Source organism: Camelina sativa, chromosome 7, assembly GCF_030686135.1.
Source record: "Camelina sativa cultivar CO46 ecotype springtype chromosome 7, ASM3068613v1".
Taxonomy (NCBI): Eukaryota; Viridiplantae; Streptophyta; class Magnoliopsida; order Brassicales; family Brassicaceae; genus Camelina; species Camelina sativa.
The window spans coordinates 18,305,255-18,322,287 of NC_141886.1; the positions used below are offsets into that span (position 1 = coordinate 18,305,255).

A 17,033-nucleotide genomic window follows, 5' to 3' on the forward strand; every position below is an offset into this window, starting at 1 on the left:
AGTTTTTCATGTGGTTTATAAGCTAAAACTGGATGTTAAAAATCAAAACTTGGTGTTATCTTCTAATTAAATGATTAAATATTTGGTTGACAAAAAAAAAAACTGTTAACTTCAAAGTTGTACAAAAAATTGGTTTCAAACCTGATCTATGTGGTTTTCTATCGAATTTAGTTTGTAAACCGTTTAAATCTAGGTATATATAAAAATATATGAGAACTTTTGATTCGGGTAGAAATAAGTTGAGAACTTACAATTCGAGAATATTTGAGATGAGGTCATAGTTTTAAGTAATTTTGGTAAAATGCGATACTTCTGAGGAGTAAATAAGGCGGCGACCCTTAACGTGATTATGACATATATCATAGTTTAGATTGTTTATAAAGTTTATATTTTATAGATTTGAATTATCTAAGACTTTATATATACCATCATAATTATAATATTCAAATTTTTATTTTTATTCTGTTATATTAACTTTTCTTTCAATTTCTCAACTTTGATTGAGCTGATCATAAAATTATTGTAATAGAGTATGTAATTTTCACCATTTGTTCATCCAAAAATCTTCGGAGTAAAAATAATTCATAGTTAAAGAAATTATGTCACAAAACAATTTTAGTAATTATAAAAACTATAATTATGCCAAGCAACTTAAAGTTTGTTTAATTTGTTTAAAAGACATTTTATATGTGGTGATAAAGAGCATACTTTAATAATAAAATAATTTAGGATTTAAGAGCATATTTTTAATGGTGATATACAGTAAAATTGTACGTGGTTAATACATTATATGTTGCTTTGATGAATTCTTTGTATGTAAAATATTTTGTAATAAGTTGTGAAACGTTTTTGAAATTTGACAATAATAATATTTGTAATGATGAGTATTTGGCAAAATTTTTGGTGGGGTATAATTTAGCTTTAGATTATTGTAATAATTGTTATAATATATTAAAAATAGAAATATATAAATAAGTGTATGAAGGTAAATACAAAAATGATTTTTGTGGGATATAATTTAGCTTTAGATTATTATATTAATTGTTATTAGATATTATAAATATAAATAAGTGTAGAAAGGTAAATACAAATATGATTTTTTCTCTTACTAAAATTATTTATATATTTTAAGAAATAAAATTTCTTTAATATTTTTTTTAAGTTGTTTACAGATTAAGATTTATTCTCTTTAATGATTTTAATACCCGCAAGCCCTTATCTAGTATACACAAAATTTTAAACTTGCATTTCGGACGGTCCTTATCTAGTTATCTATAAAAACTCTGCTTCCAAAATAACCTACAAGATTTCTTTTAAAACTGACGAGAATTTGTTCTCATTTTGCAAGTTATTTATTCTCTTTTAATAAAAGTTTCATGGTATTTTAATAAAAGTTTCATGGACGGCTCTAGCGTGAGCCATGCCGTCATCAACACCTTGTTTAGAAGATGACCATGCGCTACATCTTCCCATTCCACCGACTCTGTTACGCCTTGGATTTTTGGGCCAACCCTTGAAGGCGTACATGCCATGTACAACCTGAACTGGAGTCGTCCATCAATATTTAAATGGTTTCAACTTAATCCTTGTCAGATGCAACCACAAAAATTGGCACCGGAGGTTGATGAATAAGCCACAAAAATTGGCACCGGAGGTTGATGAATAAGCCACAAAAATTGGCATCTATATGGTGGAGAAGTCCATTTCTTATGTGAGAAAAAGAAACACTTTGATTGCTCGTAAAAATTTAAACCATTTGTTCGAAAAAAACTGTTTTACATCGAGGTACTACATGTGTTTTATCTAGTCTTGGCCAAAAAAGGTATTAAAAAAAAAACACTAAGAACAGAAATGTAGAACATGATCATCTTATCTTGAAGCAAGCCAAGTAGCCATGTATTCGCTGTAAGCGCCTTTTCCTTGGAGGGAAAGTAGGCGATTCCTGATTTGTCGATCGATTTGTTTAATGAGTAGAGAAGGTGTTATTGGGGATTCGTCGTGACGTCTATTGTTTCGTTCTTTTCACAGAAAATTGACCGCCGCTTGAAATACATACCGCAGTAAAAACAGAGTATCTTTCCCCAGGGTTGTGTCCGTGAGGTCTGCTTGAATGGTTTCCCAGCCTGTGGAGTGTGTGCGAGGTAGAAGTCGCGAGGTTAGATCAGTCCAAACTGCGGTAGAGTAAGGGCAAGAGAAGAATAGGTGATCGCCTGTTTCGTGTGGATCGTTGCACAGAACACAAGAACCATCAACATGTGAATTCCATTGCTGCATACGGTCACCAGTCGTTACACGGTTAAGTGTGGCAAGCCAGACTAGAAAAGAGTATTTAGGTGTGGCTTGTGGAAACCAGACACCCACATACCATCTCTTCTGCTCTCTGACGTCCCGGATGAACTCCCATACCTCCTTGGTGTTGAAAGTTTTCTTGTACCGGTCGCCATGTCCTTTCCAGAGGACGACATCCTCTGTTTCCACCCACCCTCGATTCCAGCGATTCTCGAGTACTGCATCTATTTGATTCAGGTGAGCAACTCTATGTCTTGATATAATGTAAAAGGTTGATTTTATTCATTCGTATAAGATAAGTATTTATACACAGGAAGTATTCCTTTTCGGACAGATTCGTATCTAGCTAAGAATATTGACATAAAGATATGAACATATTGTACAAGGAAGAAGTCTTTTAAAACCCAAGTAAAAGACATATTGTCAATTTTTAAAAGGAAGAGGAAGGCACGTTTGTCGATTTTTGAACCCCAAATAAAAGACACAGTCAATGTTACATTTTTTTTTCTTTTAATGATAAAAAATCTAAACCCCGAGGTGTATCTGACTGGAGTAATCAAAGTCTTAAATAAATAGAAAAATACAAAGAAACCCATAAATGACATTACAAGAAAGTACATTAAAACGTGAAAACCCATTGAAATGAATTCATCACAAAGCATCAAACTCCAAATACATAATTCGATAACACCATATATACATAATTAACAGATTCGTATTTATGCTTCATCTTCCACTTTCTCACTTCTTTGTTACGCTCTCTTCTTCAAGAAACCAAAAGGCTTTAACCTGCCACCGAGCCCTCCTTCCCTACCAATCATCGGTCATCTTCACCATCTTCTCTCATCTCTACCACACAAGTCCTTTCAGAAACTCTCGTTCAAGTATGGACCTCTTCTTCATCTCCGTGTCTTCAACTTCCCTATAGTCCATGTCTCATCTGCCTCAATGGCCTACGAGATCTTCAGGACGCACGACGTGAACGTCTCGTATCGCTTCGTCCCAGTCAACAAAGACTCACTAGTGTTTGGATCTTCGGGATTCGTCACCGCTCCTTATGGAGATTACTGGAAGTTCATGAAGAAGCTCATATCCACGAAACTTCTCCGACCACATGCGATCGAGCTGTCCAGAGGTATCCGTGCAGAGGAGCTACGACGGTTTTGCCTCGATCTGCTCGATAAGGCGAGGAAGAAGGAGAGCGTTGAGATCGGTAAAGAAGCACTGAATCTCACTAACAACATCATATGTAGGATGAGCATGGGGAGGAGTTGTTCAGAAGAGAACGGTGTGGCGGCGAGAGCAAGGGAATTGGTTAACAAATCGTTTGCCTTATCAGTGAAGCTCTTCTTCTCAAACATCTTCAGGAAAGATATAATGAGAGTTTCACGTGAATTCGATGAGTTTCTTGAGAGGATCCTAGTGGAACACGAGGAGAAACTTGAGGGGAATCAAGATAGGGACATGATGGATTATTTATTGGAAGCTTATAGAAACGAAGAAGCAGAGTATCAGATCACTAGAAAACAGATCAAGTCTCTAATTGTGGTAAGCTAGATGTTTTGCGGACCAGAGCATTTTTAAAAAAAAAAATTGGATGTTTTTTTTAGTTGTTTTGTTCATATATAAACCATGTTTGGAGTTTAGTTCTGACTAAAAAAAACCTGTAGGAAATTTTCCTTGGAGGAACTGACAGCTCGGCGCAGACGATACAATGGACGATGGCGGAGATACTTAACAACCCCAACGTTTTGGAGAAATTGAGAGAAGAAATCGATTCCGTTGTGGGGGAGAAAAGGTTGATTCAAGAATCAGATCTTCCAAACCTCCCTTATTTGCAAGCTGTCGTTAAAGAAGGGCTAAGATTGCATCCGTCAGCTCCTCTCTTGTTAAGGGTATTCGGAGAAAGTTGTGAGATCAAAGAGTTCTACATACCGGAGAAAACAACACTTGTTGTTAATCTCTATGCTGTGAATAGAGATCCTGATTCTTGGGAAGATCCTGATTTGTTTAAGCCAGAGAGGTTTTTAGCTTCTTCGGGATCAGGAGAAGAAGAAAAGATAAGAGAGCAAGCCTTGAAGTACGTTACTTTTGGAGGTGGAAGGAGGACATGTCCTGCGGTAAAACTAGCTCATATTTTTATGGAGAATTAAAGGAGATCAAGTATACATGGAAGAGGCTGTTTCAGGACTGAGTTTGAAAATGGCTCATCCGCTTGAGTGCACTCCTGTTGTTCGATTCGACCCTCTCAGCTTTTGATTTACATAATCCAAGATCCGTTCAACTGTAGTTCTGCTTGTTGTATTGCAAAGTCAAGTACTGTATGTAAGAATGTTTTACATTTTTATGTGACTTATGTCTTTCGGTGAATAAATTAAAGGTCACGTTCATACAAATAATCCAGTTTGAACAGAAGAAGAATCGTCGAAGCAGCGGGGACAGGACGTAGAGTCACCTGAGGTTGGTTACCTTTTGTATGGTTCTCAATGCAAGCCTCTAAAAATGTGGTCTCCTGGTGTAAAAGATATAAGACTTTCCCAAAATGGACAACACATGAGATCGTACTTTGATTTTACAAGAACCAGATTTTAACCCGCCGTACACAGCAAAAATATAATTTTTATTATAATTTATATTTATGTTGCATCTATTTGTTAAATATTGAATGTTTTGTAAATAGAGAAATAACTAAATTTTCCGGTTATTGTGCGGATAAATATTTATATTATTTTTTAACCCGTAATAAACTTCATGACTATTTGTTTGTTATATTTAGATTGTTTAGTTTAGTGTTTGAGATTCTATTTTGATTTTTAGTTATTATAACAAAAAAATAAGAGATCTAAATACATAATAAGTAATTTATATGCTGTGATTAAGTCATATTTTTCCTAATGATTTAATTATTTTACACAATCTTAATTAAATTAAGTTGATTTTATGTCAAATATTCTAATATTAGTAGTGTTGATAAATAATTAAATGAGGATTTAACCCATGTTAACACAAATTTAATAATATTTTATTAATTCCAACGTGTCCTTTTTATAACACATCTACTATATAACCACATTATATAATATTTTAAACTTTTTAATTTTACATATTCGTAATAATTAAAATTTTTATTAATTTTGTATATATTAATTATAATATTTAAATAAATGTCAATCGAAGTTTTTCTTACGTTAATAATCAAATCTCACAGGTTTTGGAAAACAAAATGGGAATCAAATTATTGTTTTCTTTGTTTGCGAATGATTCATATATAGAATATCTTCAAAACAAAATAGAATGTGTGGTTAAATATATAATAGTTTCTATTTCCATACTGATTACTGTTATTTATTTTGTTGGAATGAAATGTAAAATATTTAGGAAACAAAATTTGTAGTAATGTTAGTTTTGGAAAAATTTTAGGGGTTAATGTTGTAAATAACTTCTTTAAAAACAAATGTAAAAGGCCATAACACAAAATGTACTTCAAAAATGTTAATGTAGATACACTAAAAGAAATACAGGTTCAAGAAAGAGAAAATTGGAGTTTTAGTACATTTTTAAAACTTAATTGTAGAATTAGTACATTCACTATTTAAAATTGGCAAAACACACACTTTCACTATTTACTACTATTTGAATTACTTCTTAATCCTCTACTAATCATTTTATTTACAAATATGCCATTAAATATATATATATATCTCTTTTTTATTAAATTTCCCATTGAATTTAATAACTAAAATACTATTCAATATATCTATTTTAATTTTTTTACAGATACAAAAAAATCTATGTTTTTTTAATAATTTGATATGCATTTTGTGTAATGATTATATTTGATAATGTTAGATATTTTTATAAGTTTTGTATTTGTACACCTTATTAAGTGTACAAGTGTCTTTACAGATTATAATGTGTACAGGTGTCTGTACAAGTGCAATAATGTGTTCAGATATCAAGTGTACAAATGAATAATAATACACAAGTTTAACCCATACAGTTCATTTAGTGTACTTATATATGTTAATATATATGTTTTTATCCTTACAGCTGATATATAATATATTCAATATGAATGAAATAAAAATATTTATATGTGTGTAATAAATGTGTATACTAAATATGCTTTACGGATGTCTTTTATGCAGCTACCCTTTTGTAATTTTACACTCGTACACTATACCCCACTTTCTCATCTATCTCACATCTCTTTCATTACACAAATAATAAAAACCATCTATTTCTCCAATTATAAATAGTGAATGTACTACAATTCCAATTAAGTTTTGAAAATGTAATATTTTGCCAACAAACCATCCAAGAAATAATGACAGGAACAGTGAATCTACTGACTCTTCTGTTTTTAAAAAGGGAAAATAATTAGAATAAACTATATATTGAAACTAATAACTAGAATAACCTATATTTTTTAAAAATAACTAGAGTGTTTTTTGTCTTCTTTTAATCTCTATAATATCCTTTATAAGTTTTATTATAAAAAGGTTATTATGAAAAAACCATTAAAATTTTAATGCCAGTGTGGTAAAAGTTACTGTTATTTACGAAACAACCTGAATTTTGCAAAAGTTCAAATAAATCTGTTTGTGACAGATTTTATTTCATAGTTATCGCAAATATATTTTTTTGCATATTTGTTTTTGATTTACAGATTTGTTCTACAGATTTATTTGTGCTACGAATTTATTTTACAACAGATTTGTTTTGCCATAGATTTGTTCTACAGATTTGTTATTACGTTGTCGCAAATTTATTGGTTGTTGCAGACTTTTTGTCTACCAAAGACATATGTTACAGAATTTTATGACATACCATAGATTTTCTTTGTCCGACAGATTTGTTTTTGCAGACTTGTTTTGCCGTACAGATTTATTTTCTAACCACATACTTAATATATAGACTTTTTATGGTAAGTAGCTACTGATTTATTTATAGTGACTACAGACTTCTAATAAGTTTGCAAGTGGCTGCAGAGTTGTATTAAGGAAAGATAATTGCTAGATTGACTCGTAATGATCCCAGTTTTATTCAATGTTACACCATACTTATTTTTGTCACAGACTTATTTTTAGTGAATGCAGATTTGTTGATATAATGGTTGCAGATTTTTTTTTTTTTTTTTCAAACAAACATTATATAAATTAAAACAGAATCCCAAGATTGGTAGCCCAAACCGGAGGATAAGAGTTTACAAAAGAAATTTCAGAAATTAACGATCTTGAAGAACGGACGAGACAATCAGCCATAACATTAGACTCACGGGGAATCCTAGTCAAGCTGAAGGAGGGCATGGAGGATCTGATCAAAGAGAAATCTTCCAACATATTCGAGAAAGCGGGCCAATCATCGGGTGTCTGCACCATCGCAACCAACTCTGCACAATCCGTCTCAAAGACTTGACAATCAACCCCATCCGCCAAAAGAGCCTCCATAGCCCATATCAGTGCGTGAAACTCCACATGTAAGGGGGTAGGACCGCGTCGTGAACTTCTTGCTCCCAGGAGTATGGTCGAATCATCACCATCAGAATACCACCATCCCAAGCCCTGTAAAGGATCTGAACCTTTCCACGAACCATCAACTTGACAGCGTAGAGAAGACTGCCTATCCTCCAAAAGTGGCGGAGGCTGGGTGTAACTCCCCGAATGAATTTTGACCTCATCCCAGAGAATTTTATCATTAGCTGCCTGATTTAAAACATCACTCGGTTCGCCCTCTACCCCCTGGAACACCTTTTTATTCCTATCTTTCCAAACTGACCAAAAGATCTATGGGAGATGAACAAATACATCTGCGACATCCGACTGAGAGGATGCCCGCCAAAAAATAAAATCTAAGTTCGCATAGATTGAGGCATACGGAAAACACTCCAGACCTAAAGTTACAGGAGATATCTCCCATATCCTTCACGAGCGAGGGCACTCAAAAAGATCATGATTGATAGACTCAGTTGCAGACTCACAACTCTTACACCGAGTATCACATCGGACTCCCCGATATGCGAGTCATTCCAAAACTGGAAGAGTACCAGATGCAACCTGCCATAAAAAGTGTTGAATATTCGGGAAAACATCAAGTTTCCATGATTGTGCCCGAAGGGCATTACACGTGGGCCCGTAGTCAACTTCCACAATTAATTCCCAAGCAAGCCGATAACCTGACTTCACTGAATACTTCCCTGATTTAGTAAAATGCCAAATTAAGTGATCCAGTTTATAAGTTCTACTGACCGTCATACTCCGAATAAGCTGAATATCCACAGGATCCATAAATTCTTCAAGAATAGGCAAATTCGAATCCTTCGTAATTGGGTTAATTAAATGATGAACCATCAAGTTCGGATGCAATAATCTCCCCCGACCATTAGCTGGTCATGGTCGAGTATCCGGTAGCCACGGATCACGCAAAACTGAAATAGAACTGCCAGATCCTAACGCCCACCTTGCCCCTTGCTCCCCCAAATCCTTATTTGAGTAAATACTCCTCCAGGCAAAGGAGGGATTATATGGCTTTGTGGCCATAATGGGATGTTTATTTCTAAAATAACGACCACGAATAACCCGAGCCATTAAGGAATCTGGGGAATGTATTAAACGTCAAAACTGTTTAGCCAGCATGGCATTATTAAATTGTTCCAGCGCTCTAAAACCTAGACCCCCTTCGCTTTTATCTTTGCACAGTATCCCAGACTACCCAATGCATACCTCGAGCTCTATCGTTTCACTTCCACCAAAAAGTTGAAATAGCACTTGTGAGTTTGGACGTCAAATCCTGTGGTAATTTGTAGCACGACATAACATGAGTGGGAAGTGCTAGGGCCACCGATTTAATCATAATTTCGTTACCACCTTTTGATAAATACTTTGCAAACCAACCATTCACTCGGTCATCCAACCGATCCTTTACATAACTAAACACCTTAGTTTTCGAACCTTGAAGGCTTTCAGGGATACCCAAGTAAGAACCCATCCCTCCCTCTGTAGAAATACCAATAACTGATTTAATCTGAGTTCTAATCTCAGATGGAACCTTTTTACCATAGTGGGACACCGTTGGACTAGCTCGAGCGATCGAGATGCCGGTTAATTTCTTCTCTCGTTCTGCCTTTTTAATATTTGCTATCAAAACCTCGGTACAAAGAATGAACAAATACGGAGACAAAGGATCCCCTTGGCGTAAACCCCTATGTGGAATAATAGACCCCCTAGGCTGACCATTCATCAGAACTTGATACGATACAGATGAAACACACCACATGATTCATGAAATCCACTTCCGATCAAACCCAAATTTAACCAATACCGCCTTTAAGAAGTCCCATTCAACCCGATCATACGCCTTACTCATATCTGTTTTAAATGCCAGGAACTCCGACTTACACTGTGGGTTAGTATTTAGCCCATGAAACATCTCCTGCGCTACAAGAATATTATTCGTGCTTAAAAGACCAGAGACAAAGGCCGACGAGGGTCAAAACTTCCGCTTCAAAAAAACTCTCTAACCAACGCCACCAAATCTCCTTTTAAAGAACCCCAAAAGCGTTGGAAAAACAAAGCCGTCATTCCGATGGGTCCTGGAGTTTTTTCCGGATGCATCGCAAAAAGGGCCTTTCGAACTTCTGCCTCAGAAATGTCCCTAGTAAGATATCTATTTAAGTTGTCCGTAATGAGAGGATTAATTTCCTGCAACATTTCAGAAATACCCCCACCATTCGCCTTCTTAAAAAGGGACTCGAAATATTTAGAAAAAATGTTCTCCATACCTAAGGGAGATTCAGTCCAAGCATCATGAGCGTCAAATAAAGCGAGAATCCTACTTCTCACCCGTCTCTGTTTGGTAGATGCGTGAAAATATTTGGTATTTTTGTCCCCAACCCTTAACCAAAAATTCCTACTCTTTTGTTGCCAATAGATCTCCTCATCCTGATACGCCTCCTTTAATTTCCTCTCAATACCCCTAATTTCTTCTTGTGCAATTAAGTCATCCATTTTAGCCTCTTGTAACGCCACCTTTAAGGAAGAAATCATTGAAGGATCATAATTGATATTATTCTTTCGCCGCTAAGAAATCGAATTCCTACAATTCCTTATCTTATCCACAAAACCCGGGACCCGAAAATTTCTTGTACGATTCCACGCGGGCTCGAGCACTTCTACTATACCCTCCTTGCTCAACCAACGTTTATCAAAGCGGAACTGTCTATGCCGTTTCCTTTCTGCCTTCAGACAAGTTGCTAATATTGGACTATGGTCCGAACCAATCATCTCCAAATAATCGACCTTCGAATTTGGAAAGAGCCCATGCCAGTCCTCATTTCCCAATGCGCGATCTAACCGACAACGCACTACCTGATTATTACACCGATTACCACGCCAAGACAATTGTTCACCATTACAAGGAAATTCGAGCACTCCGCAATGGCGAATCATTGAAATAAAAGGTACAAAAGAGGAAGCAGGTCGCAAAGCACCACCCTGCTTTTCATTATTTCCAACAAATTCGTTAAAATCACCAATCAAGAACCAAGGGTCAACGCGAAAGGAGCCAATATCTGTTAACTTATCCCAAACCTTTGCACGATGTTGGGAAACCGGATCCCCATAAATAAAAGACATAAAAACCAGTTGTTGTCCAATAAAAGCTTGTGTATCAAAAATACGGTCACTCAAACAGAACTGAAAGTTTTATATCATCCATAAAAAATAAAGCTAAACCACCCCTAGTTCCGCAGGGATCAACAGTAAATAAATTATTGTAACCAAACTTATTCTGAAATTTTTGTAAATAAGCAAAACACTTTTTTGTTTCTGAAAGAAATAAAATGTCTGGTCCATGCTTCTTCCACAAATCACCCAAATAACTCTCTGTCAGGTCCGCCCCAATGCCCTGACAGTTCCAGCTTAAGATCTTCACGTTTGAGCCGGTGGTTTCAGGAGCGCCACCATCCCTTTCTTAAGAGAACGACTTCCTCCTCCAGCAGGAATGCCATCTTTTGTCTTCTGTCCTTGTTTACCCACCACCACTGGTTTCATGCCCTTGCCTGCAGATTTGTGGATCAAAGCATTAGCCAAAAGATGCTTCCCAGGTGAAGCCAAAGGAAAAACAATTTTCTTCGAACCGAATGTTCCCTTTCTGACCTAGGAACTAACTAGTTTATCCTTAAAACGAACAGACTTTCCCAAAGACAAAGACTTCATCACTTTATTCATAGCACACAATCCTAAAGATAAGGAATCAGAAACCTGAGTACCTTGAGTATTAGTAGCATCCTCCGCCACGAACCCAGACCCGGTACCATCCTCAACAATTGGTTTCGTCTGTTGCCTTGAACCCTCCGGTTTATCAGCCCCATCAAGCTCTCCATCCTCCAACAAGTCATCAGTACTCTCATTAAAACCAGGGTCCTCGAGGTCCTCCTCACCACCACCTGAAATCTCCATCGAATTATCCTCGACCCCATAGACGAATAACACCGTGGTTAAGACGTTGAGACTTTTTCTCACCAAAAGCCGGTTTAACATTATACATAGGTTTAGGCCACACTGGTCAAATGCTTTTCCTGTTTAGCGGTAATGCCATAGAAGGATCAATCAAAGCTCCTCCTATCATCTGCGATTCAGCAAGATCATAACCAAAGTTGTTTCCCGACCCACTGCCATTATAACTTATCTTCTGTCCCCAAACCTGCCCTTGATTCCGCACTTGAGAATGAAAGCCAGCTAAAGCAGTCTCACCACCACGAGCCTGAGATTGACTCCTCTCCCTAGGTTGCTCAGCTTGAAAGTCTAAGGGTCGTCTGACATATTTTGGTGGTTTCTCCCACCCACCATCGTATTGAGCAGGACCCTGTTTAACCGGATTCTGCGACCTCTGTACACCTCTCTTGTCCACATGGTCGACACTCCCTCGACCAACAGGACCTTTCTTCAAATCAGGACACACCAGAACATCATGTGTTAACCTGAAGTAGTGTTTACAAAACCCATATAATTTCTCATACTCGATGGAAACCACCACTTCATCCCCTGTATCGAAAGGGACCACCATATGGAAAAGCAACAGATTGAATCTATTCACCGTGACAAAATTGCTTCCTGTTTCCTCATCAATATCCTTGTTCTTTCCAATCTTCCTCTAGATAGCCTCAAGTGTTGCTAACTCCCACAAATGCATAGGGATCCCTCCCACCTTAACCCAAAAACTAATGGCCGATGGATATGAATCAAATACTACGGGTTCCCATCGAACCAACGAAAGCATCCAGCCATCGAAATGGTAAGGCCCACTGGAAAGAACTCCCTGAAGGTCCTCCTCTGCTTCAAAATTGAACTGGAAGGTTCCCTGCCCCAAGTCCGCTCCTGTCACTTTGTCTTCCAATTTCCAAATTTTGGGCAGATTGACAAGCAGAGACTCCATCCTCCGAATCGAAAGATTTATCAATCGTCCAATAAGGGTGAGGGAAAACTGTTCTATCCGTTGTGCCAAGATAGAACCAGAAATCTTCACCACCTCCGTACGAACCAGAGCAACCTTTCCTTTATTTAGCGCCAACTAAGCCATGACAGACTTGAACCGCGAACACAGAGAAACACTTTGAGAAATCAAAGACAAAAATCTGTAAAAACGCCACCAACGAATGCACCACAAACTGAGAAAGAGCAGATTGGTATCGTAAGAAATAGGACCTCGTGACCATCGAGATAAATACCCACAACCAAAGATTATAAACCCTAGAAAAATCTGAGACCAAATTCGATGACCTTCCAAAATTCTCCACCGCTGTAAATATCCGAATATACTCGTATCATCAAGCAACCCACAACAAGGAAAGAGAATCCCAGAAGCCATTATCCAGCGAATCATATCCATGAAAGCAAAGATCTCATGAAGCCACAGGATCAAATCGGGATATATGACATTCCAAAAACCCACAAATGGAAACCTCAAATCCAAACAAATGATAACATATATCGCTTCAGGAATAAATGAGAGACGTAATAGCAAATCCTCCTCCCCCTGAGCCCAGAGCGCATCATCCCACAATTCTCCCTGAATCCCATGGATCGAAACCCATAAAAACAAAGATCCCCCATATCGGGCCGGATCTGTAACCAGACGGCATCACCGTTCCAAATACAGAGAAGGATCTCCAATCCCATCCCGTATTTGACAACCACAAGAAGTAACCACGAGACCCACTCGCGATCCTCTTCCACAGCCGTCATAACCAAACATCTCAAATCGAAAATTTTGAAATAATCGCCACCGCCATCGCCATCACATGTGTTTTGAAATTTTGAAACTTTTTGTTTTCTTTCTTTCTATAACCTCGTCACAAAAAATTAATGGTTGCAGATTTAATCCTGACTAAACTAACTTTTTAGTGGTGGCAGATTTAATCCTAGAGACTTGTTCATATCCTTTAACAACCGAACCACCGATTTATACTACAGATTTTTGTGTTTGTGTTTCCGCCGATTTTCAAATCTACCGCACATTTTATATCTAGCGCAGATTAATAAAAATAAATCTGTCACATAATTTAAGAAGACACCACAGTTGACTCATTGACAGTTGACCCAATCCTTACTTTATCTTCTAAAGGTTCGATTTAGGTAAATTTGTAGTAACATAGTAATAAGTCTCCAATAACATAATAATAAATCTGCAATAACATAAACTTTTTTTCAACAATATAATACAAAGTCATGAGGTTTTGATACAAATGTAATTGTAATATCGTTGAGGCAGAGAACTTAGGGTGGATCTAACCCAGTTCCTTTTACCAAAAACGATTGTTGAGTTTTAATATACATATACACGTCAAAGGCTTTAAATCGTTAATTACTTTATACTTATACTTTAGCTTTTTCAATCGATTTTAGATTTAGCCACTTAACCCTTTTCCCCCTTAAACTTTCTTATCTTTCCTCATCACACAATACAACATATTTTTTTCCACCTACAATCTAATTATTTTGAATTAAACCAAAACAAGATACAATTCATAGATATGTGCTTAAGTTTCTTAATGGTCTATATTTCTCTTGTAGGCCATTACAAAACTAATCACAACATAAACGCACACAATTTCTCATGTAATGATTAAATAATACACCACGACCATGAACAAAAGCACAAAAACTATGGTTTTGAAGATTCTTAGATCTTGCATCTCTTTCACATATAATTTGACAACTAGTTGAAGCTTTCCAATATCAAATCTTGTGCTTTGATGACCAAAAAAAATCCAATCAAAATAATACATGTTATACGACCAACAAATAAATCTGAGATGACCAACAAATAAATATGCAACCACTTATAAATAAATCTGTGAAGTAACAAATAAATATGCGAACAATGAAAAATAAATAGGTAATCAAACAACAAACAAATCTATGAAAGCTAACGCTCAAATCTTAATATAAGCTAATTATTTAACAAAAACCTATAAACTGTTTACAAACACGAGCTATTTATCTAGCAAACCTTGCAACTTATAACAAAAATTCCTGCAATTTATCAAACCTTAACCTGCAAATTCATTAATCAAATAAATCTGCAATGAGCAACAAATAAATCTGTAATAACTAATAAATAAGTCTGCCGTCAAGACTGACATTTTATCGAACATCTGCAATACGTTTTTACCGTACCTTTTATTAAAAAAACTATGAATTGTTGGAAACCCTTGACGAAGAGGAGAACGTGAGACAAAAAACTTACTAGAACTGGAAGAGGAGAAGACAAATCGACCAGGAAAAGGAAGAGAGATAGACTCGCGGAGAAGATGAGAAGACAACTCAACCAATGAGGAGATTCACCAAGAAGAGGAGAAAAAGAAGAGAAGAAAAGAAGAGTTAGATTCCTACTCGATCAATGAAACAGAAACACTGGAAAAGGTGAAGACACCAGGTTCAAGATGTCAACGCGTTAATATATTTTTGTTTTTTCTCTTCGAATAGACAAAAGAAAAAATTCGACGTTAACATCTTGCACCCAACACTAAAGCCCGATCCTCACAATTACCACACCACTAGCCTAGTTCTGAATTAGGTTCTGATGATTTCCAAGAACCATCAACTTGACAGCGAATAATCCGCTCTGGGGTATGTAAAAGTTTGGGAGAACCCGTGCTAACCCTTGAGACTACTTGGGCCTCCTCCCAAAATAATTGTTCACCTAAAGTCTGATTAATAATATTTATTGGCTCTGATTGTATCCCTTGAGAGATCTTATTGTTCCTATCCTTCCATTGAAACCAAACAATCCATTGTATCGAATGATGATTGGCTCCTAAAGCCATAGGGACTGTCCCTTTGCCATACATAAAATGAAAATTTGAGTACACCGATTCATATGGGAAACTGTCAGAGGGCAATCCAACAAAGACCAAATCCCATATTTGACGGGAATGAGGACAGTCAAAGAATGTGTGATTAATAGTTTCTGCTGCTAAATCACATCTTTTACACAACGTGTCACACTGAACTCCCCGAGAAGCTAAATGCACAGCCACCGGGAGAGAACCAGACGCTATTTGCCAGAAAAAATGTTTAATTTTTGGTGGGACCCGAAGGTTCCAAGCCTGAGCCTTCAGGGCAGTACAACTAGGACCGTACTTGATTTCGGTCGTCATGGCTTGAGCTAACTTATATCTAGACTTAACTAAGTACCTTCCAGATTTTGTATAATGCCAAACTAAGCGATCTGGCTTAAAAGATTTACTAACAGGCAAACTCCTTATAATTTGATTATCCTCCAGATCCATAAATTCCTGAAAAATAGGTAAATGCCACTCTTTAGTCAGCGGATTAATCAAGTAATTAACCATTAGATTTGGGTGTAATTGTCATCCCCAACAATTTGCAGGTCAGGAATGTTGGTCAGGAATCTAAGGATTGCGCCAAACTGAAATATTACAGCCTGACCCTACCGTCCATCGTGCATCTCTTTCAACTAAACTTTTAGTTGATAACATAGTTTTCCACCCAAACGAGGGAGAATATGGTTTCTTTGCCATCATTGGATGCTTGTTCCTAAAATATCGACCCCTAAACACCCGAGCAAATAAAGAATTCGGAAAATGAATTAAACGCCAGTACTCTTTAGCCAACAACGCATCATTGAATTTATCTAGATCAAGAAACCTCAGACCTCCATCAGATTTATCTCTACACATTTTATCCCAAGCCACCCAGTGAAGACCCCGATCTTTCCCATCATAACTCAACCAGAAGTTCGAAATTGCACTCGTTAACTTTGACGTTAAACTTTGAAAATTTTAAAAACAGGACATAACATGTGTTGGAAGGGCCAAGGCCACCGACAAGTAAAATTTCCTTCCCTCCCTTGGTAAAATTATAGTACAAATGATCAATTTATACTATAATTGTTTTTTAAAATATTATATCTATATTTACATTTTTAATCATAATATATATAACATAACAAATTCAACACAAAGAAAAATAATAATCTATATTAAAAACGTTGTATATACGTTTATATTTTTATTTTAATATTTTATGTATTAAATAAATTGTTATATTATTTTAAATAATAACATTAATAGGTTATTGATAAATATTCTCTTATTACAAATAAATTTATGTTTTATAAAATCATATTTTATAGTTTTTACAAAATAATTTAATTATATAAAATTATTTTAATATATATTAATATTTTAGAAGTAAATGTTTTAGAGATGCTTAAAGTGA

At 36.0% G+C, this 17,033-nt stretch overlaps 3 protein-coding genes and 1 pseudogene across 4 annotated transcripts; 1 reads left to right on the top strand and 3 right to left on the bottom strand.

Moving 5' to 3' along the window:
* The first annotated feature begins 2,442 nt into the window (after nucleotides 1-2,442).
* Nucleotides 2,443-4,556, top strand: LOC104704664 (cytochrome P450 705A12 pseudogene; annotated as a pseudogene). The gene is made up of 3 exons (XR_015561990.1): nucleotides 2,443-2,526; nucleotides 3,001-3,837; nucleotides 3,960-4,556. The product of XR_015561990.1 is annotated as a cytochrome P450 705A12 pseudogene (transcript).
* Nucleotides 4,557-7,448: 2,892 nt separating this feature from the next.
* LOC147941391 (uncharacterized) lies at nucleotides 7,449-8,576 on the bottom strand. The gene is made up of 2 exons (XM_087458502.1): nucleotides 8,336-8,576; nucleotides 7,449-8,062 (listed from the first exon to the last, which is right to left on the bottom strand). Exons 1-2 carry the CDS (start codon nucleotides 8,574-8,576, stop codon nucleotides 7,449-7,451), a joined length of 855 nt encoding a protein of 284 aa, XP_087314628.1.
* Nucleotides 8,577-9,027: 451 nt separating this feature from the next.
* On the bottom strand, nucleotides 9,028-10,922 carry LOC147941392 (uncharacterized). The gene is made up of 4 exons (XM_087458503.1): nucleotides 10,419-10,922; nucleotides 9,810-10,316; nucleotides 9,610-9,720; nucleotides 9,028-9,516 (listed from the first exon to the last, which is right to left on the bottom strand). Exons 1-4 carry the CDS (start codon nucleotides 10,920-10,922, stop codon nucleotides 9,028-9,030), a joined length of 1,611 nt encoding a protein of 536 aa, XP_087314629.1.
* Nucleotides 10,923-10,934: 12 nt separating this feature from the next.
* Nucleotides 10,935-13,695, bottom strand: LOC147941393 (uncharacterized). The gene is made up of 2 exons (XM_087460198.1): nucleotides 11,558-13,695; nucleotides 10,935-11,347 (listed from the first exon to the last, which is right to left on the bottom strand). Exons 1-2 carry the CDS (start codon nucleotides 11,826-11,828, stop codon nucleotides 11,217-11,219), a joined length of 402 nt encoding a protein of 133 aa, XP_087316324.1. The 5' UTR covers nucleotides 11,829-13,695; the 3' UTR covers nucleotides 10,935-11,216.
* Between the last annotated feature and the right edge of the window lie 3,338 nt (nucleotides 13,696-17,033).

Bases quoted from the DNA above. Each gene is read 5' to 3' on its own strand.
- LOC147941391 (XM_087458502.1), bottom strand. From the start codon at position 8,576: ATGGATCCTGTGGATATTCAGCTTATTCGGAGTATGACGGTCAGTAGA. The intron at 8,063-8,335 runs GTACTCTTCCAG...TCTTTTGGTCAG, and splicing joins TTTATGGCAGGTTGCATCTG to TTTGGAAAGATAGGAATAAA.
- LOC147941392 (XM_087458503.1), bottom strand. From the start codon at position 10,922: ATGTCTTTTATTTATGGGGATCCGGTTTCCCAACATCGTGCAAAGGTT. The intron at 10,317-10,418 runs GTCCCGGGTTTT...TCTTCCTTAAAG, and splicing joins ATCGTACAAGAAATTTTCGG to GTGGCGTTACAAGAGGCTAA. The intron at 9,721-9,809 runs GTTAGAGAGTTT...CTTGTAGCGCAG, and splicing joins AAGGAGATTTGGTGGCGTTG to GAGATGTTTCATGGGCTAAA.
- LOC147941393 (XM_087460198.1), bottom strand. From the start codon at position 11,828: ATGTTAAACCGGCTTTTGGTGAGAAAAAGTCTCAACGTCTTAACCACG. The intron at 11,348-11,557 runs GTACTCAGGTTT...ACAAATCTGCAG, and splicing joins GGATGCTACTAATACTCAAG to GCAAGGGCATGAAACCAGTG.